This window comes from Aulostomus chinensis, chromosome 11 (assembly GCF_037954235.1).
Source record: "Aulostomus chinensis isolate RoL2024-O1b breed Wild chromosome 11, RoL_Achi_v1.0, whole genome shotgun sequence".
In the NCBI taxonomy this organism is placed as follows: Eukaryota; Metazoa; Chordata; class Actinopteri; order Syngnathiformes; family Aulostomidae; genus Aulostomus; species Aulostomus chinensis.
The window spans coordinates 20,260,404-20,283,487 of NC_141330.1; the positions used below are offsets into that span (position 1 = coordinate 20,260,404).

General features: G+C 40.2%; 1 protein-coding gene across 3 annotated transcripts in view; it reads right to left on the reverse strand.

Annotated features, from left to right (window-relative positions):
• Positions 1–23,084, reverse strand: part of ulk4 (unc-51 like kinase 4) — an 84,188-nt gene that overhangs the window by 33,501 nt on the left and 27,603 nt on the right. For all 3 annotated transcript variants that reach the window (XM_086219008.1, XM_086219009.1, XM_086219007.1), the window contains exons 20-27: positions 16,795–16,956; positions 15,924–16,109; positions 12,193–12,320; positions 3,858–3,991; positions 2,548–2,669; positions 2,152–2,208; positions 1,980–2,031; positions 1,506–1,600 (exon numbers count right to left, since the gene is read on the reverse strand). In XM_086219008.1, coding sequence (XP_086075134.1) covers positions 1,506–1,600; positions 1,980–2,031; positions 2,152–2,208; positions 2,548–2,669; positions 3,858–3,991; positions 12,193–12,320; positions 15,924–16,109; positions 16,795–16,956 — 936 coding nt within the window. The remainder of the gene's footprint in view (positions 1–1,505; positions 1,601–1,979; positions 2,032–2,151; positions 2,209–2,547; positions 2,670–3,857; positions 3,992–12,192; positions 12,321–15,923; positions 16,110–16,794; positions 16,957–23,084) is intronic.

A 23,084-nucleotide genomic window follows, 5' to 3' on the forward strand; every position in this document is an offset into this window, starting at 1 on the left:
CACACACACACACACGCACACACACACACAAACAAATGTAGTTCCTCAACTGTCAGAAGCCTAATTTAGGCATGAATGTGTATTGCATGAATTTGCATTATTACTAACATTACCATAGAAACAGCAACACAGGGCATGCATGTGTGAGGTCATTACATTGAAAGCCAGAGAGAGGAAACAACAAAGGATGTTGTCCACCACTTAATGGTCTGTGTTTTAATATCACAGCCATCAAAAGAACGGCAAAAATGTGTGCATTTGTATATGTGTTTGTGTGCGGATGCGGGTGGGCGTGTGTGCGTGCAGGGAATAGGTCGAATATTCAGATATGAGACTGATAGCTCTGTACTTCATAATGCATCGTTAATTTCACACAAAGGGGAATTTCTTGGCATGCAACTCTTGAATATTGGCAGTGATAAGTAACAGTGCTGAAACAAATCTTGGCTTTTCCAGAAAACAGATTTTTACTGTTGCTGATATATATATATATATATATATATATATATATATATATATATATATAGTGTCCCTATTTAGAAAACCCTTGAAATTAGTCTAAATTTCAGGGGCTACCCTACAGAATAATTCTTCGCGTTATAATTTCTTTTAAAGATGGATTTAGACTACATGCTGAATCAAAATGGCCTCAGCGGAGTCCTTGCTGCAAACTTTACTCCTCAGAGGCATAAACTCACTCAAACATGAGTCTTGCAGGCGATTAAAGTTAATCTGAGTTGGCTGCTGGTAATTAGAGTGTCTTCCTGTTTTATTGACTATCAGTAACAGCAGGCCTCGTCTTTGCTCCTTTCCGCTATTCTTCATCCGTCCCTCCATGCAGTCTGCTTCCTGCTGCTCTCCACTTCCATACGTCAATAGTCATTAAACACAATCTGATTGTCCCATCACATGCACATGCACATACACGTACGCATGCACACAGACAAAAACACACAGATCTGATGAAGCATTGTTGGATCAATAGTTGATTAGTGTCTTGCCTAATAGCCATAGGTCTCATCTCTGACCCTCAATAGACAAGTTTAGTAGAGTGGAAGACAACAGGAGTCACTTTGAGAAATGGACACATAAACTGGACATTCTTTAACAAACAATGGACAAAATTTCTACAAGCTTTCTATCACTGCATTTTTTTTTTTCACAATGAAAAAAAAAAAAGTCTTCTGGTTTAGAAGTCTGACAGTTGCGGAAAAATAACAGAATTCCAGCAGGATGACAGGTTGTCTCCTAAGTCACGTCAGAGGTAATGTACCGTACTGACATTTGTGCTAAATCACATGGTTCTTGTCCTATTTTACTTTACTAAACCATCAGCAGTCAGTCAGTCAGTCAGTCAGTCAGACAGGCAGGCAGGCAGGATGGTAGATATTTGTGCGTGCACAAGGGCACACACACGCATGCACACACACACACACAAGCACTCAATCAGTGCATTATCAGGTCTACTGGCAGCGTGTAACACAGTTCCTCACAAGAATACTTACAGCACTATGATATGGAGAGATGAGAGCATGGTGCTGACTCAGGACTTCCACAATGGACAAGCTTGTCCTAATCAAGTCTTCACTCAATGCTGCACCTTAATGGGGAATCAAACAGAATTGCTCCGACCATGAAAGAAGACAGGGCCTATAAGCTCCACCAGTCAGTCATATTTTTATGACTCCCCTGCACTGGCAGCTGCATGTCATTTCGGACCCTGTGACTGGATCTACCTGACTTTAGCTGGGACTGAACTCCACATAGAGGAGCCATACTCCTCATTTAACACATAAATATATCTATTCTTTTTCCAAAGCTGACCACTGCATTGAAGAGCAGCCTTCCAATGATTTTCACTGCATTCATCACTGCCAAATATAGTGTATATAGTTTATAGTTTTTGGTTTGGTCACAAAATTTATACTGCTGATGATTTGAACTGTCTTTTTTTATGCGAAGTAGAGAAAGTAACTCACCCACAGCGCTGACCAGGCTTGTTTCATTAGACTCGACAGAGGTGATATAGCTCTGATAGACATAGAGAGAGGTCACACAAAATATTAGTCGAAAGGATGCAGTGAGGAAATGCAATACCATGAAACTGTAACTTCAGTGTTTTTATTGTCTTTATTACAACTGATGGCTTACCAGCAGCAATCCAATTTGAGTTAGAAACTCCTGGGATACACTATGAGATCTAAAGGCCTGTGAGAGGACAGACAGTGAGTCACACAGACAAACAGGGATAAGCTGATGGGCCAGTTAATAGATAAATAACAAAGAAAAATATTGTAGATGGGAAGGCTTCTTCAATAGAAACATAAATGTGGTTGTGTTTTGCCCTGAATGTTCATTTGCAGGCCCACGCACATAAAACCACATGAAGAATAAAAAAAATGTACATTTTAAGGCAAAATGGGAGATAATTCACTGAAAACGGGCATATTGATGATTTATAACAAATCACAAATGGATCATCTTCCAGAAAAAAATTCCAAAATCTTATTATATACTTTATTACACGGAAGAAAACATGCGTGCTACCTGTGATGACAGAAGTGCGAGCACTACCGTCACAGTAGGCAAAGTCTGTTTTAGCTGTCTGCTTTGAACTGTAGATGGGTGTCTCCTCCCGATAACGCCTCCCAGTGCACTTATGACGTCCTCTGTCTCAGGGAGGAAGAGAGGAGACAAGTGGACAGGATTTAAACCATGTTCTATCTAAGCCTATGCTGCCCAAAGTTCAGTTAGCCCATTATCAGTTCCATTTGAGCGGCAAGGTGTAAACAAAGGACATCAATTACAAGAGGCATATCACAAATAACAACGATAAAATATAAAATATTAAATTAGAAAATAAAAGCACTGTTTATGCTGTTTTTTCTGAGGTAAAATTTATTTTTAGTTACACAGGATCAATAATTTTTATTCTGCCTTTTGCCATAATATGGTGGCAGAGAGACACTTTGCACAGGAGGTAAATTTAAGCGATTAATGGCGATTGGCAGATGGTGCTACGTGTGAACTGTGCGTTCGAGACATACTATGCCTCATTTAGAGGGAGGGCCCAAAATCAAAGTGAAAACCATGGCACATGGCACATAGAGGCAGTTAAACGCAAGCGTTCATAGGTGTGTCACAGGCACAACATCAGTCAAACCAATCAGGGTACTTTGTGCCATTCACTCTCAAGCCCAAGCCATGCCGATTTTGACCAAAGACCAGCTTTTTCTCGATCTATGGCGTAGAAGTTTTCAGGCGTCCCAAAATAGCTATGATCAATGGTTGCACCAGACCACACCTCAATGAGATACTCAAGCACCTGCCAACATAGACAGCACTCCACTTCATTTGATAGTTAAAGGGCGGGGGGCTTGGTGTGATATGTCATTTGTGCAGGCTTGACATTAGCAATGACTGTTGCTCTTGACAGAGATGATCTTGACCCATGTAGTTTATGTTTTGGCCCACCAAGGGAGAAAGTTTGGGCACCCCTCTTGTAGACCATTCACATATTTGCATTTAATGCTACTGGAGCAGTGCCGGTTATGTGAGGGGTGGGATTATGGGTTGTCATGTTATGAAACATTCAACCCATCCAATCATAAAGGGATGTTAAAATGCCACGCCCTGATTTCAAGTGCGTACTGTTGATAAGCAAGAAGTGAGTGCTTTTGAGTCTGTCATATAAAAAGGTATCCAGATCATTTCATATCCGTTTGTAATTCTGTCGTTTCAGACCTGAGACCCTCGGACCCACTTGCTCGCACGGCAAGTTTGGTGATGATTGAATGAATGGTTGCTTAGATAATCAAGTCAAAGTTGTGTGTGACTGTGTGTTTTTGTGCGCTTACCCAGTATAGAGGATCCGATACTTCTCAGGTAGACAATGACTAAATCCAGACACTGAGAGAGGTATTTTGATTGGCCAGGACTCTCTTTAAGGGGGACAGATTTATGCAGGTCTCTCTCCAGGTACATCACCAGCCTTGATGGGTGCATGCGTATACAAAAACACACACACACACACACACACACACACACACACACACACAGCAGGTGACATAACAGAAAAAAACATCTGCTACTTCTGCTACATTTCCATTTTGTATTTTGTTTATTTTTTTCCTCCTTACTCATGATGATGTCAGTGAATGAACTCTAAATGAAGATATGCTGTAAACATAATGATGTGGTTCTAGTCGGTGAACAGCGCATTTCAGACAGAAGGCCTCCAAAGTGGCATTAGCAAGAGTGGCCATGAATGACAGACAGACGGCCATGAGGATGAGAACATTTTTATTCCGGTCAGACCGAGTACATTGAACAATAATCAATACATTTCTATTCACAAATTCAGAGCAGAGCTGAAAAGTTATTACAGCTACCTGATACTCATTACTGACACAAACACAGCTACACACTTGTAGTACAAATGCAGACACATGCAGATAGATTCAGAAAGGTCATATTAGCTAACAAATATTGAATTTAGGTTTAAAAGTCACAGTAGCTAAGGGGGCAATGACGGAGTCAGTATTTTTACTCACGTTGCATGACAGATTGTTGGCCATGGGTTGGGGGGGTGGGGGGATTTTATTACAATTGCCGTATTTTCAGTTATTGGTTCATACCCAGGGATACGTACTCCGAAACTAACTGCAGAGTAGAGGATATGTGGTTGTTGTGACCCTGCAGACCACACACCTATATATAGGAGTAGACTGGGGAAAATGCAAATAAACAATGTAAAAAAATACGCTTTGACAGTCACTGTCTTAGCATAATGGGAGATAGCTTTATAGGCTGGTGGGTAGGAAGATAAATGAATGTGAACAGAAAGATAGATCAATTAAATTGGATAGGAGGATTATTGAGTCAAATATATGTATGGAGAAACAATGCCTATAAGGAACGTATACTGAGGACAACCATAATGGAGCAACTCAAGACAGATTTATTTGTACTGATGATCAGCACCGGGTCATCAGTATTGTTGCTGAGGGATGTGTTGTTGTGAGGGAAGATGCATGGTAGCACGGGCTTATGTGGGGACAGGCTAACAAATCTCTGGAGAGAGGACGGACGAAAGGACAGACGGAGGGACTGACAGGGACGTCTCCATTTTGATGTGAGATTGCAGTGATTTTAGAGGAGGGCGAAAACAAAAAAGGTTTGACTTTTATAACACAAATCCTCATAATGTCACAGTAAAATGTAAAACGTAGCCTTCTCACCTCCAGCATAACCTTCAGTTTAGCCATTAAAACAGGTGTGTAAATGACTAGCCAGGACAATCTATTTATATTCCTTTTAATCACCATTTCAAATTAATGTGAAGAACAACCTTGTCAAGAGTAATGAACAATGACATTTAAATCAATTTAACTTTGACCTGCAGGTTGTGCTGATGACAGAAGACAGAATCACATAGTTAGTTAGGGTTTGTTCTCTGGGTGCTACGTAAATACATATAAGGGCCATTTACCAGAACTGGTGCAAACTGCTGTCCCACAACCAACAAACAGATGTAAAAAGCACTGAAGGATGAAAATCTCAAATCTCACCATGAATACAACTTAGAGTGCATGCAAACAAAGTTTTAGGGGAAAGTTTTATGATTTTTTTTTTTTTTTACATAGTTTTATGTAGACTTTAAGCCTGTTCTGTAGAACAGTGCTAACCCAAACGTCAATGAACAAAAAGGCCACAGATGTTGAGATGTTTTGGTCTGAGCCTCCACTGAGATAATGTGCTAACATAGTTTTTAAATTAGTAGGACCTATTAAGGTCTTGGCAAATTTACATGTTTTATTGATCAGAGTGAGCTGTACATTTCACCTGCATCTCAGAAAGTTAATAAAGCTTCAATGGTAAATATTGCCAATCAGAGTTTTTATGTTTGTTGTCTTCTCTTAATATAAAGCAGCATAATGTAAAATTTGTGAGTTTTCTATTGCACCACATGATTGATAAAGGAAGTGATATTTATTTGTTCAGTTCATGTTTAAGAAAATAGATATTTCTATCAGAAAAAACTTAAGATTTGAGGGTCCAATCATTACTGTCGGCAGCTTTAATTGCAGTGAACATGCCCATTTCATAATCATTGATGGTGTCAATGAATCAATAGCCGCTTTTATACTGGACAGCAATCTGCTAATTTGCCTGTCTAGGTCTTAGGTTTTAGATAGAGTGTGGCAAATTGGGGGTCAATTTTGCCTGGCAATATTCCTCCCCCAAGAGTAGACTTATTACCGCCTCCATTACTAAATAAATCCAAGCCGTCAATGTGATGGCCGGGTGTGAGGTGGGCGGAGGTGTCAATGATGATGCCAACAGCAGTGCGACCTACAGCCGGGAGTTTTAAAATCAGGAAACAGCTGATTACAGCAGTCAGATCATCACTTCAGCAAGATGAGCAACCGGGGAGCTGCTCACCATCTCTGGCGAGAGGACCATGGACAACCACCTCACGGGACTGTGAGGGATGGCTTGTTGGATGAAAAGGTCACTGCGGAGGTTAGTTGACGTAGCTATCGCCAGATGAAGAAACAGGTCACCAGCAAGTTGAAAAACGTACAAAAACTTACAGACTGTGTCACGGGACTAAATATTCTTCCGACGCATATGTTGTACGTCACTGTTCACGCGCAACTTCGTGCTGCACCTCACGTCAAATGTTTACGCCCACACAAGAGGCCGCTTTTTTTGAAAAGAGGATTTTGTGCCTCCATTTCACTCAGACAAGACAGCAAATTCCCGCCTCTACCTGGCTGCAAATTTGGCACATTGTGTTTGAAAAGGGCGACTGTAGCAGACATTATGAAGTGTGATTCAGCTGATGCTGTTTTTATAGCCAGTGTAAACCGAAGTAAGAGAGATAGAGGGTATAACAGGAATTTTCTTGATTGGAGGACCTTTTCACATTTGTTTTAAGCAACAATCCATCTTCTTGGGATATTATTATCTGAGGATAGCCGTATAAATTTTGGCAGCAGATTTTGATTTAGTTGTTGTCACTTGATGAAAACTCATTTTGATTTTGTCTTAGGCTTTTGATTAAACTGCCTATCAGTTTTAGTCACAGCAAGTTCATTTGTAAGATTTAGTCTGATTTTAGTCAAGCATTTCTGGCATTCTCTAAAAGGAGATCAAAACTGTAACCTTTCATGAAGCACTGCGATGATATCAGATGTGCTTCACTTCTTAGGTTTCCTCAGGACTTCCATCTAGCGTCTAAAAACTGCATGCATTTAATGATACAGCGTGAAAAGTAGAGCAATAGGACCCTGAGGTTGGTAGTACTCTGTCCTCTAAGCTTGTATCCACATGGTGTCTCCCCTTTTAATACTGTGCACCACGTTTTATTTTCTGCTGTATGAATGAAACATCCTCTGATGTCAACTCTATTTCTTTGACGAAGCCCTTGTTGAAATTGTGTTTCACTCATAGCATCATGGTCAAGTCAAGTCAATTTTATTTCTCTAGCGCCAAATCACAACAAAAGTTATCTCATGACACTTTACAGGTAGAGCAGGTCTAGTACCACACTCCTTCAATGAATTTACACTACAATTCTCCATCAGCAAGCACATCCTGCAACAGCGGCAATGAAAACCTTCCTTTTAACAGGCAGGAACGTCGAGCAGATCCAGGCTCAATGGGACGGCCTTCTGCTTTCATGGGTTGGGGGGAAAGAGTGTTGCGTTAGCTTCTGGTTTGGGAAATAACATCAACGTGTGTACATGTGTGGCTCATAAAGCTCATTTTGCTGGTCTCGGATCTGCATGATATCTGATCTGCATGTGTTGTACCTCGTTCAACCAAGCACAGGAAGCACACATGCTTTTTAAACATTTCATTGGTATTTTTTTTGCGTTTGCGTGTTTGTCTTGTCTAAGTCATGAAAAAAAGATTGATTGATACATTTTTCCCATTATACAACACTTTTCATCAAAGACATGAACTGCTGAGAATCCCATACCCCCCCCCCCCCCATACAGAAGGCTCATGATCTGTCCATCTATGATACATGTATATCTGTCTATGTACATAACTGTCTGTCTCTTACTAGCTGTGTGTCAACTCCCTGTCAGCCTAGTTATCTGGCTATTTATCTCCCTGCATTACTGCGTTTCAGTGTTTGTATCTTGCAGCAATGTTTCCAGATTGCTAAATAAAGAGAGACAAACTTGCCACCTCTCTGTCAGTCACCGTGGGAGTACTCATACACAACTGACCTACAAGTGGCTTGCTGTGTACTTGTGCAGTTGTGTGTGACTGCATCTGTTGAAAGCCATCATTCCACTCCCAGTGGCAATTTTGACACTTCCTCAGCAAGGCTGGTGCAAGTTTATCTAATACAGACAATTCGCACTCACTTGCACATATTTTCACGCCACCGAGGAGCTAATTAAACACAACGTGCCTGGGTGAGAGCAGGACTGAGAAGAAGACAGGAGTCAGTGTATGCAGTTGGATCACACCGGGTCCTCAGAGGGAGAGAGACAGGCAGGTCAACGCTGACAGCTCGAGCGTAGTCAATAGAGGGAGAGAACATATGAGGAGAATAATCCAGGGACCGGACATGTGTTTGCTCATGAGAGGGAAAGGCAGGTGGAGGGAAAACAAAACAAAAATACCCTAATTCTATTTTGGGGTAAAAGAAGTTTGAGTTCAGACTTCCATGAATTTTATTGTACTATCTGAATACAAGAAAGCAAATATGAAATCCAGCATGTTCTGCTCAGTCATAGTAATCCTTCTGTTCCATTCCATTCTCTGCTCTCCAGTCTTTCCATGACCGTGTCCAAGTGTCTTTACGCAAGACACTGGAACCCTGATTCCACCTAATGACTCAGTTGGCACCTTGCACGTTACCTGCACCATCAGTGTGTGTGTGTGTGTGTGTGTGTGTGTGTGTGTGTGTGTGTGTGTGTGTGTGTGTGTGTGTTGTGTGTGTTTGGACCAAATCGATTTTGCCACATATTTCTGCGCTCAGATCTGCTCCTTTAATTTCTTTTGTGCACTGTATTATTGTACCATACTGTCTATTAAATTTCATCAAATCATGCGGCAACAGCTTGCAAGGTTTACAATTCCATTCATTCCCATAACTAGTTATGATTTTTAAAATGTACTATTGGATTGATGTATTGCTCAACTGTCACCACCAGGAGAGTAGTGGGCTGTAGTAACTTGTAACTCTTATACTAACTATGTTTTATTGGTGCTGCCTTTTCAATAAAGTATCTGTCTATCTATCTGTCTATCTATCTATCTATCTATCTATCTATCTATCTATCTATCTATCTATCTATCTATCTAGATCATTGCAACACTAAAACTAATGAACTAATGCCAACCAACCTTCACCTTATTCTTTAATGGAGAAGTCAATTTTGCAGGAGTCTGAGAAAGAAGACACGCCGGTAAAAAAAAAAAAAGAATAATGAGAAAAAGATGGAGGAAGAGATAGAAAGAGAGAAGAGATTGCAAGGAGAGGGATGGTTGTAAGGATCCATATGTCAGTAATCTAGGGCATCTTTTCAAACTAAAACACCAACTGATCGTGAATTACCAAGGGAGCTGGCTGTGTATATATAAATGTGTATGCATCTGATCATACGGGCAACGCACATTCACAGCTGCACGGCGAGAGTGTGTGGGGTGAAACACAGGACAAGCAGCTAATGAACCATTTGAAGTGCCAGTAAAGTTACAACATACAGCAGCACAAACTGAATGTCCAGGGTACATATACATTTATATTATCATTCCCACAGCTGCTGTGCTAGTTAACGCAAAGGTTATGCAGAGTACAACTGCCTTGCCAACAACCCCAGGCAGCATTTTTATGAAGAAAGTCTTCTTTTTGAAAGGAAGTCTGCTTAAAATAACAGATATCTGTGTTGAATAGCACTCTTGTATCAGAATGAAAAAACCTTACCAAAGGAATAACTCCATAAAAACATCAAGGCCAATTTTGTTCCTTAATGATTTCATAAATCTTTAATTCTATTTATTGTGTAACATGTCCACATTAAGCCAGTTACCTTGGAAACTTAAGCTTTTCATCTCCAGTTTTACATGATCAGAAATGACTGGCTATCTTTCTATGGCCTCCAACTCTCTGTGATTAAAAAATGAACTGTTTTGAAATTGAAATTGAAATTTTTGGGTTTCATAGGGGTTGAAGTTGTAATACATTGTGTGTTTCTGCACACATGGATGCACAGGGAAGAATCATTCGCTCCGCCCTCGCCAAGAAAGTAGAGAGAAGTGTGTGACGGAGACCGTAAATGACAGAACAAACAGAGTAATGACTACATGTATGTCATTTATTCATTTCAGCTCATACTGCTAATGTTTTACTTCTCTATGATTTGCAAATCAAAAGGAACCAAATCTACGAACCAAAAAAAAAAACATCTAAAAAAAAAAAACCCACTGGGCTTTCTGAGATGTTCTATCCTGAGATTTTTATCACTTATTTTAAATACTTTATCGTGTGTTCTAAACTTTCTCAATAATTTAGGTTTGTGTTACTGCTTGTCCAGTGCAGTAGCGCATAAATTACTGTTTCCATTACTTTTTGATAAACAAAACCGAATAAAAATGAGTATTATATATAGATGTGACTGTGATCACCTTACTAGGTGCTAGCTGTTGTGCAAAGCAGATTCATTTCTGACAGAGAGAAGCCAATGAAGAGACAGAGCCTTTTCACACTATTCTGCCTTTCAACAGACATAAGCTGCTTTTAAAAGTGAACACATGTTCACTTAGGTGTCTTGAACAAACAGGAGCATTCTCTAATGTTAGCTCAACATTTATTATTGAATAAAACTATGAGGTGTGTTGTCTTCTTCCCGCCTCAGCAATCAATAAAACAGCGAGCCATGAAGAATAACTCCAGGACTCCTTGGCTGAGACGAGGCATTGTATAATTTTCCCCAAATATAAAATTGTAAAGTAATAGTTGCTGTAGTAAGGGTAATTGCCAATTTCTTTCAGATAAGCAGGATAACAGGACAGAGCTTGAGCTCAGATTTGGATGAACACATTTATACTAGAGAGGAAATGTGGTTTGAACAATGGTTTGGCTGGGTATGACAGCGCACTCTCAAATTCCTGGCTAAATAATTAAATAGGAATCCCATCCTGAAATGGAATTCACAGATGCTACTTGTTTGTTTACCAAAAGTTTCGTCTACGTGAGAACATGGGCAGCTACATTCCAGAGAAACTAATTAGCCTGTGGTCTGACAGATTGAGTGGAGTTAGGAGTAAGCCTCATTGCTCCAAACCTCACTGCAGTCAGTCAGTCTATGCTGCGCTGCAAGATTAAAGTTAAACAGCTACATCATAATTAATGAAATTATTAATGGACGTGATGAAACTTTAGCGAGAAAGAAACTTACACCATCCTCCCCCGTTAACACCACAAATAAACCGCTGATCACTAATCTATTCGAGTGTGTCTATCACTCAATTATCCAGCCACTCCAGAGCAGCAGTCATGCTGGATCAAGTGTTACCTTCTTCAGAAGAACGCACACTTTCAGCAGAAAACATTTGCCTTGTCACAGTACTCTACTCTGTCAGTTAGACGTGTCAGATGAGTCAATATTTACACACCCATGCGTTGGAGCAGTGAGTGGTCACATATGAATTAGTCACGTCAAAAGTCAAGTCAAAGTCATTTTCATTGTCAGCTTCTTCACATGAACCAGACATAAAAAAAGAATCGAAATTACGTTTCTCACTATCCTACGGTGAAGACAAGACAAGTCATTTGTGACACAGTAGTAAACAAAAACAGTAAAGTGCACAAGGACAACAATAAAGACAGACATGTTGTAAAACTAGGTTAAGACAGTAAATAAAGTGCATAGTAAATTGGACATTTACTGATAGTGTGAGGTGAGGGATGAGGGTGTTCATTCTAAAAATCTACGTGGCAGTAACATTAAGTTTTGTGTGCAACTAATTACATAAAGGCTTGTATGTCTGTGTGGGCTCAAATATATACGATCATTGTTCATTCATATTACTTGTTACAAAAATAAAGTTTTCTGAAACTGAATCTGAAAATAAAAACATACTGGAAGGAATAAAGAACATATTTCTATCACATTTTATTGCCCATTTGTGTGTGGTTTCATGTGGGGGGGTTGTACTTACCTGTGCTGACAGCAGAATAGGAGCGTGTGAGTGTTGTCCTTTATCAGCAGCAGAAGTAGGAGCAGTGCTTTGGCTCTAGTTATTGTGGATGGACTCTTTAGACACTGCAGCACCTTCAACACCAAATCCTAGAAAACACAAGGATGAGTAATGTCTTTCAGAGACTATGAACAGGCCAAAGAAGTGTGATGATTTCAAAGGTTTACTTTCCAACTAAAGTTGTAGGAGATAAAAATATGACCACTAAAAAGAATACCCCAGTGGCTGGCATAAACTTGTCCCCCAAACTATTTTGATTATATAACTTCTGCAATTAATTGCTTTCTGTCTTTACTTATCTGCAAGAACACAACTAATCTGAACTGAATTGAAAGTTTTTATTCTGAACAGCCCATGTGAGTGCCTCGTTAGAAATCCACCTGACAGAGTGTCTGAGAGCTGGGTCGCAGACCTGTTACACTGATGTTATGACACCATCTGTCTACTTGTCAGTGGCTAGTTCCAGTGTGTGTGTGTGTGTGTGTGTGTGTCAGTCACTGGCCTTTTGTGCTGCTTTTAGGAACCCACTGGTAACTTTATGTTGAGATGTGACGCCTCCTACTGGGACAGTGCTGCGCTGTGCATAGCTTGCTGCCACAGCTTGAATTTTGGCATCGGTGTTATGTTAAGAAACAGACACAGACTCTATTGTTGTGATTTCTCTCTCTTCTAATGTTAATTTCAGAATAATAAACACCGGGAAAGTGTCGCTGGCTGCACCATTCTCTCTCTTATGAAGAGCTAATGTCGCTCACCAATCAGATGATCTTTCTCTCGCTACACTCATACAATAAACCAGACGGATCATTAAAAACATGACAGTAGTTTGTTAAGAGTTTAAAATGTCAGGGATATACATGAGTGGATGCGTTAATCGACACCACTGACATAAACAATAAATGTGTGTTTAATCTCTGCATGATTTGAGCCATAAGAAATCAGCTATAATGAATATAGTTGTATTTCCAGTCTTCTATGTCAATCACTGTCTTCAGCCTTTCAAATTTCTCGCTACCTATAAGTTTACGAGGCAAGAAATCTTAACAATATCTTAGCCATCAATTTCCCATTTTAGCCTTTGATGAAGCCCATCTATCCATTTTCTTCCTCCTATTCTGTTAAGGGTTGCGGGGGGGGGGGGGGGGGGGGCTGGAGCCTATCCCAGCAGCTTTCGGGCGTGATGCGGGCCGTTCACCCTAGATAGGTCACCAGTCCATCTCAGGGCCAACACATAGAGACAGACAACCATTCACTCTCCCAGCCACACCTACAGTCAATTTAGAGTATCAATCAGCCTCGTCCCCTCTTGATGTCTTTGGACTGTGGGAGGAAGCTGGAGTACCAGAGAGAACCCACACAGGAACAGGGAGAACATGCAGACTCAACACAGAAAGACCCCGTGCCAGAGCTGGGACTTGAACCCAGAACCTTCTTGCTGTGAGGCGACAGTGCTGACCACTGCACCACCGTGCTGCCCCATTTGATTAAGCCCATTTTAATAATCCAGTGTCCTGGCCTGCCAATTGATGGCTTAGAAAAATAGCATGAGGCCCGGTTTAATAGCTGACCTCTGCTATACACAGCGTCTATCTCTATATAGGAAGCTATATAGGGAGATACTCCACAGAGCTAACAAATTCAATCTTAAAAAAAAAAGGTTTAGTCAAACAACAGGTTATTACTTCATTAAAACTACATGCCAACTTCTTGGAAATATGCGTAATGTCAATCATTTTCAAATCCAGACAAGCAAAAGATCCCAAATCCCAGCTAGGTGGCCAGTTAGCTTAGCTGCAATGAATGCTGGCAGTGGAAAAATGAAGACAGCAAAAGTCTAAAGTCATCAAGTACATATAATCCAAAGAAGTCCTTTCCAGCATTAGGCTTGTGTGAAATATTCACTGTGTAAAAGAACTTTTCTGAAAATTAAAAGCTGATAATTCAGTCAGACACATACTTGGAACTACTTTCCTGACCAGGGGCAGTGATTTGACCTCAAAAGCACCTGTGTAACTTCAGTCAACAAAATAGAGTTGATGACTATAGGGCGTCTACCGCACTTTTTAAGGCTGACTTTGACAAAGAGGATAAGGAGGATTACTTCAGGACAAACCAAGACCCTGATCCTGATCTATTAAAACAAGAAGAAACAGAGAGGAGACACTGTATGGTTTCGAAGCTCACAGATCAAAATGGGATGGGGAGGCTGAGGTAGTTCAAGTTGTCTTGGGTATGGATATTTCTTTACAGCAAATGATAGGCACAACCCAAATTATTGTAACGCAGATTTGTTTGTTTCCTCCCATCACTAGCATTCATTGCAGCTAAGCTAACTAGTCGTCAGCCATCTGGTAGGGGTCTGGAGCTCTGTAATTCAGCAGGGAGGCGAAGAAGTATCTATCTGCCTGTCTGGCACTAAAAATGATGGAAAATAAGTGTTTTTTCAAAAGGCTGGCGTGCTCCTTTTAGGACAAAACCATCCTCTCAAAATACGTCAACTACCAGCCTGAAACCTAATCAGCTGAGACGCTACATTATCACAAAACAAGCGAACACACAAACTTTTATGCCTACAGCCACTGTAGACATCCACTCACTCAGCATCTGCTCAAAGGCAATAACTGCTGGAAAAATTTGACTGGCCAACATTCATTACCATTATCATTATCACTGACGCCATACATTACTGACAGAGTGTGTGTGTGTGTGTGTGTGTGTGTGTGTGTGTGTGTGTGTGTGTGTGTGTGTGTGTGTACATGCTAATGTGAGAACGCGTTGTTGTACGCGCATTTGTGTTTATGGAGCGACACACCAAGTTAATTAATTTCAAAGCCCAGTAGTGTGTGCCTTACTGATAAGCCCCTCCCCACTACCCATAATGCATTGCTGAAGTAGAAGGCTGCAGCGCATTCATTCAGCCAATTAGCCCAGATACTGACACACACTACAAATTAGTGTAGATACGTGGATATGTGTATGTGCGCACGCACATACACACACAATCTCTCTCTTGATTTCATGCACACAAACACACACGGACAGAGTTCCGTGTAAACAAACTCTTGGACTGTCTGTCTTTGTGCCAGGGGAGAGGGGGGGAGAGGAAAGAGGGGTGAATGCATATCAGTGTATAATTAGAGCAGAGTTGAAGTACTAAGTTTGTATTCTTGTGTTAAATTGGAAATGCTCAATGCAAATAAATTCAGTTCTGAGTCAATTACCAATGCTAGACTCCAAGTTATAAACCTTCAAATCAATTTTAGCCCCCCTGCTTTACCCAGATTAGCACTTCACATACACAGTAGATGGGCTGTCTTATAAAAAATTAAATAAGAGACTCCTGACAAATTAGCTCATGCAGAGTTCAGCATTAGTTCATAGATGGTAGGAAGGAAAAAGAGAGACACACAGAGAGGAAGAAAACAAAAAGAAGATTTGGAGAATTCGAAGCTTTTTGTTTGTTGCTGTGGATGTGTCATTATTTAGGAGTGTTTTCATCCTGCATTCCTAGTCTACAAACCCCATTAATAGACATTCACACATAAAATCTCTATAAATCAAACCCTACACAGTGGTGATGTTACCACAAGATGAAAACCAAGGTGCATGTACATGTCGGGCTTTCATGTTCCAGCTGATGTGCATTGTGTATATTTGTGAATTCGGGTATATTCTTGCATGTATCCACATACAGTGCTCTGTGTGATGCGTTGGGTGTGGATGCGGGAATCAGCTATGGCAGTGGCTACAGCACTAAGCAGGTGCAGCTGGACCCTGGCCCCTGCTCCACCCACACCCTCCAAGATAACCACAGCGCCATAGGTATCAATCACTGCCAGGAAGACTGCTGGGGCCACCTGTGTTATCTTAGATAGAGCCTGGAGACAATTGAGACAGACACATAAACATATGACAACACTAACATGACAACAAGAAGTTACAATGAGTGTATGACAGTCAGGGATTTTGTTGGTGCCTTAAAAATAGAACACAATGGTACAAAATGTGGAGTGATGAGTGACAAATGCATCTTTAAAATCACCCAACAACACATGATGAAACACGGCTCTGAGTCTGGCAGTTGGGGGTTCAGGATATCAAATGCTCTAAGTGATTGCAGTGCAGCTTACATTGAAAAAGGAAGTGGTAAAGTTAACTTGCTAAAACTGCCAGGGAGTCGCTCCCATTTAGCATGAGAGGAGATTTTGTTATCATTTTTGAAGGTCAGTCAGGGTTTGATCATTGATTAGAAGTGAAAAATAACTGTGTTGAATATTCTTGATTTATATGTCCGGCAAAATCTGTAGGCCGAATGTCCAATGTTTTCAAGCGTTCTGTCCATCCATCCAATTCTCATCAACATTATATCTCTGGTACGCCTTGAAGGAATCTATTTTGGACTCAAATTTCCATTGGGACTCGAAAAGAATGCATTGGTCAAAGGTCACTGTCACCTGAAGTGAACATGATCCTCAGTGACATATTGAGGGAATCTCTTCAAATATGGTGCAAACATCCAGCCGCTAAAACATGATTGTATGTGTTCCATACATGCGAACTTACAGAGATGGCAGTGACTCTGACAGCCTCCAGTGTGGAGTGACTGAAGAGGTACCAGAGAGCTTGGCCAACATCCAAGGTGATCAGGCGGTGTGAGGGGTCAGACACCTTCGTAAAGATGTTCTCTATGGCTTTTGCAGCCATATGATGAACTATAGGATCATCCTGTAAGACAAAACATTTGGCGTTATATTATCCATGTTCACCATTGTACACTGAGTAACCAGGTCCTCTGTACATTATCATAAAAATGATATTGACAGAAACGTGGGGGAAAAAAACCTCAAATAGCTAAATAAATGAAAAGAGTCTGTATTACAAGATTTTACAATGAAAAAAAAGTCTTGGAAAGCAAGAAAGAAAGAAAGTACAGGAGAATATTCGAGTGATGGGTGTTTTGCATTCCGACCAGTGTATGCAAATACTGTTTTTCATACTGTTGTGGATCCTAATAACGTAGCATATCATTGTGCTCCATGTCCAATAATTGTGTCCTCATATAAAATGTCATGCTACTGTAAGCAACGCAGCACTTTGTTGTTTAGCAACAAACTCAAAACTTGATTACTGGAACATATAATGCAGCAAAAGGCACAACTAAACAAAGAGCTAACACACACAAACCTATTAGCTCTCAACATCGCCTCGACACTTGAAAGGAAAGAAATGCTGTGTTTGTGAAAGTGTGTATTCTGCATGTACACCTTCGCCTGAGCAGAGAATAGTTATTTGTGTTCAGACAATGAGGTCAGGCTAATAAAATCCCACGGTGGAGGAAATTAGTTTTTCCAGGAAAGTTATTGCAGAGACACACAGGAAGTAGAAGAAAAGCAATTGTCTGTCAGGTTATTAATGTGTTTCACTGTGTTACATCACTTAAACATGACTCCCTCTCTAGATAGAACAGACCCTGTCTATACAAACCAAAGTTAACTTTATTTTTTTGTAAAGGTTCATAATAAGCATTATTACAAGACTACATGGTTGCATTCACACATAACTGCAGTGACTGTCAAAAGTATCTGTGTATAGTGACTTTAATCAAGCAAAAAAAAAAAAAATTAAAGCAACTCTTCGCGTAAAAACATTTTCATACAACGATTACTGGTTACTTTGAATTCATGCCATTGACAGTGGACTCCAGTGTTGCTTTCCATTTGTGAGCTCAGCATAGTTGATCATTTTTTGGTAATTTGACTTACAGTCATAGATTGCATCTCCATGTAATTAGTCCTCATCCTCCTCATGATTGAAATATATTGGGTATGTGGAGGAACAGCAATGCGCATAATGTAGCTTATGATTAGAAAGGTTAGAGACAATTCTGTAGATGCAAGTTAGCTGCCATTAAAGCTGGGCATTACTGGACTTTATTGCGCTAGACGTTAAGTGAAGCTAACTAGAGTCATTGTTCCACAGACATATGATTGTCACTTCAGGTATTAAAGCTCAGTCCTCTTATAAGAAAAACCATATCTTCAGTTTCACAAAAACGTTCCCCTCAATTCATGTGACTGCACATATCAAGCCTGCAAAAGCCTTACGTTTTAACAAAGTGATCCATTTAAAGTGGAGAAAATGTTGATTCTACAATGTCTGCCAATGTACTTGTAACAGTTAAAACAGCATCCATGGTCAGGCTGTGGTCCTTGGTTACAATATCTAGTTTTAATAGTTGTAAAATCTTCTAACATGTTGTGCAAATTAATCTAATCCGATCATATCTGATTTACACAACTAACCCATTAATCCAATATACTTGTTCATATTGTGTATTCAACACCAAGGGATTACGCAGCACGACAATATAATGAATCCTCTGGCACCCCTCTGGGAACCAGTAGAATGGTCTGTTCCAGGATTCCCCAGGCCTTGCGGGCCAGTTCACTAATGAGCCCACGGGGGAGAACCCGCCGTCTATGTGTTTAATAGACTGTAGCCCTGCCAGGAACTACACAGAAAAAGAGAGACAGACACAGAAAGAGAGTGAGATAGAGAGAGACACAGGGGGGGGGGGGCAGGAGAAAGAGAGACAGATAAATGAGAGACATCTCCTTACATGTGGTGAGAAACAAGTAGCTCATGCAAGAAACCCCATCGTTATGATGCAAAGAGAAACGCAAGAAAAAGAGAAACGAGTGAATTATTTCCATTGTTCTAGTATGAGAAACAGGTTCCTCAAAGAAAATCACTCATTACATTATAAACTATCAAATATTACCTTCACTGTCAATAATCCTACAATACTACAACTTGAAATTTGAAACAGCTGGAACAGTTGTCAACAAACGTTTTCATGTCTCCCTTGACATATTTCCATCAGTCCATCCATCCATTTTCTACCACTTATCCTGTTAACCTGTTAAGGGTTTTGTGTGTGTGTGTGTGTGTGTGTGGGGGGGGGGGGGGCTGGAGCTTATCCCATAACTAATTATTATTCTTTGTTTTATCTATTTATTCCATCCATTGTAAAAAGAAAAAAACAGAAAAAGAAAAAGAAAAAAAGTTTCCAAAACTTGAATGAGAGGGAGCAGAAAGAAAAACCTTATTTTCTCTGCCATTTCATAATACAAAGAGCATGATATAAAGACAAAATTGAACAAAATCAATAAAATAGCTATGGCCCACATAACCCCTTTCATTCATTTGTTCTTGTTACTGGGATTTTTTTGTTTTACTCTGTAATTAAAAAATTGGTATGGTACTCAAAGTTGGCCTGTATATTTCATAAACATACTGGTTTAAAATTTTTTTTAAACGTCATGTCATGTCATATTTGATTTAGAAGCCTTCGTTTCTTTCTTCAGATTGATCCATAAACTGAAACTGAAACTGAACCATAAACTGGTAGATATCAGTAGAGAAATGGCCAAAGTGAATCCGCAAAAACAAGACAAATGAAACTATTTTAGGCGTTTAAAAGGCCCCTTGAGATCTGAACAATGTATTTCTACGGCATTATTGATCACTTCATACAAGTAACCGTGGATTCTGTGAATACATTTGAATTTGCAAATTATAATAACATTAAAACAATGATGCGTATTTCTTTTGCACTTCATGTATCCAATTGCAATAGTTGCCATGTTTTTCATCAGATCTTAGGAAGACTATACGGCTTACTGGTAACTGGGTTAAATTAAAGACTCCCTTATTCTCAGGGCTGACAGATAAAGAGTACGCACTTTGAAAGCCCGGCTAAAAAGTTGGGAAAACCTCTGTTTTCAGGTGAAGAGTTAAAAGGCTCCACAGTGATGGAACAATAAACTCCTGTCTTCAAGTGTCGATCAGTGGATTAGTTTTATATCCTGATGTGTTTGCACCTGGCCTTGCAGAATTAGTCAGAGGGAGAGACACATCACAGAAAGCTGCATCACATGATTTGATACAGGATTTGAGTGTGTGTGTGTGTGTGCGCGCGCGCACAAGCGTGCATGCTCACACGTCTGATGTGGTTTCCCTCTGTAATTACAGCCCTTTAGAAGCCAGTGCACCTGGTTTTGAATGAGCCTCTATTGCAGCGACACAGACACCATCTATCAGCCTCAGACATCACATCTAAAACCATTTAAATCCTCAAAGAAAGAGAGAGACAGAAGAAAGAAAGCAGAAATAGCAACAAGTAGAGGGGCGCACCGACACGGGAAAGAAGACAAACATACATACGGCAAGCAGTAAAGGAACTCAAACACAGTTAGGCAAACAGAAAGAGAGATAAAATGGCAAAGTAGAGACGAGCAGCAGCAGTACACAGCTACATTAATTTTCTAATGATAGTGTACCAGCGCAGCCTCGCATCTGCAGATTAATAACAATACGAAGACGCGTGGTCATCCTACAGTAGAGATACCAAGGTGGGACCTTTGACTGTCTTAGGAAGTCCCCCTCTGTTCTCCTTCCCTTTGTGGAATATGATAAATCATTAATAGGCTCAACACTTCTTTTTAGAGTATGTGTGTGTGTGTGTGTGTGTGTGTGTACTGGGGAATTTCACCTTCTGCCCTCTGGCTTCTATCACTATAATATTGTTGCTGCATGTACATGCATGCACACATCTAAACGCTCTCTCTCACACACTCATGTACGCACACACACACACACACACACACACACACACACAGATTTTTCATCATAGGCAGCAGAAGCATCATCTTGTTCAGGCTCATAAATAATTTCCTGCAGCTCAAGTCTGGCCTGGAAACCTGCCTTTCACTCCATGCCATCCAACCCCCGCCCCCCCATCCAAGTACAACTCTCTTCCTCTCCTTGACTCCCTGCCATATCCTCCCCCTCTCCTGGTAGACTGATCCGTCGTCCTCGTCTTGTCAGTCCCTTACACCCCCCACGACCGCCCTTTCCACTGGTGCAACTGCATTGCTCTCATTGGCTCTGTGCCTTTCTTCTCGTGCACCAATCTCAATCCCTTTCTCCGGTGCTTTATACTTGTAAATCAGGAAAACTCTCAGCAGCAGTGGAGGGAGCTGGAGTGATCCAGCAGGTCAGAAAATGCATCAAACCACACTGCCTGGAGTGCATTAGACAGGCCCTTGGCAACTCAAAGCTGTCATGCAGTAAACAGGGTGGCACTGGATTTACATTTGGCACAGCGGTAACCAAACAATCTCCTTCTCTCCGGACGATGAAAGAACCAACTAACAAAATAAAACAGTGAATTAAATCTTGTAGACAACGATGAAGTGATGAATAAATAATAGTAGTAGTTGTACGACTATCCATGCCTCAATCAGATAACATATATACTAAAGAGGTCTTTAGGAACAAGGCACATGGTATAAACTATGTTGGTGCTTTCAGTTTAATTTAATAAATCAAAAGCTTCTCAGTCATTTAATTTTGCATCCTATCAATTATTTTGCTAACCCAAACATATTGGATAATAAGGCTCGTGACAAAACACTATCATTTCCCTTATTCTTCCCTATTATAGCAGCTTTAATTCACATGGACCACTTAGACTTTGAATGGGGGTTTCATGTTGCCCTGGACAATTAATCACACTCATCTAGGAACAAGACAGTAGGATAGGAATGGAAAATCCAAAATAAAAAGAATGGGATTTATTTATCAATCAACCTCAACCTTACACAAAATGTAAACCTACATTTAAAAACAGAACCATTTCCACTATTGGTGTACTTATACACAGTTGTTTCTTGGCAGGAAGGCGGTCCAGAGCATCTCACCACATCTCGGTTACTTCTGTCTCATTATGTATCCAAGAGTGACTGGATGATGTTGAGATCAAGGCTCCACCGTCTGCTGCAAGACTTCTTGTCACTGAGGCTAGTTCTTTATGAATCTGGGTGGTTGTTTGAGGGAATTGTCATGCTGCAGAATTAATTTTGGACGGATCAGACAACACCCAAGATGTTAGTGTGACTGACAAGAAACTGTAATGCGCCTGTACTTCTCAGTACAAATGTCATATACAGCATAACAACATCACACCAATGATGTGTGTGTCACTGATTATGTCCAGCAAACTTTATCAATATCTGAGTTAGATGGCACAATTAAGTACTTTATGAAGATAGTTGGTTATCTTTTAAGATAACTTGCTAACATATGACAACGCTGGCACCAAGCAATCAGTAAAGTTCACATATAATATTCAGCAGATTGTAAGATTCAGTGACATTTAAAAATGCTTTACTGATGTGATTTGGTGTGTTCAATCAGGAAATCAAATTATTGTTTATTTGTATTTATCAAAGTACAAAACAATGGAAGAGAGAAGTTATGACATATGTTTAAAAATGCAGTCATCATGAAGACTACGGGAGAGGCATAGTTTCAACTTTAGATCGCAAATACTACACACACTCTTGATCAGGGATTCTCAATCTGGAGGTACACGAGCTCCTTCTCGTGGTCCACAGAGGAATCCCATTATTTTTTTATTTTCGAAAATGAAACAAGTTTAAAAAAAAAATTAAAAACAAAGTGTACTATCAAAACAAAAATACTACCAAAAAAATATGTAAACCAGACCATAATTCACAATATGTTTTCTTCTTATTGTAATATTTTTTTGCCAGACTGCTACGTGGTCACATTCAATTACATCGTATGAAGTACTGTTGAAACCGAAGTGGGCCGAGCCAGAGTCCTAGTAGCAATTCAAGCAGTGCAGCCGAACCGTCCACAGCACCTGCTGCTGCTATTGTTAGCAACAAATGATGCAAGATGGGAAGAAGTCTGTGTAGGTTCTCATTCATCCAGGTCATCGTAGATCGAAGCGAAGTAAAATCTGGTCAACTGGACGTAAGTTT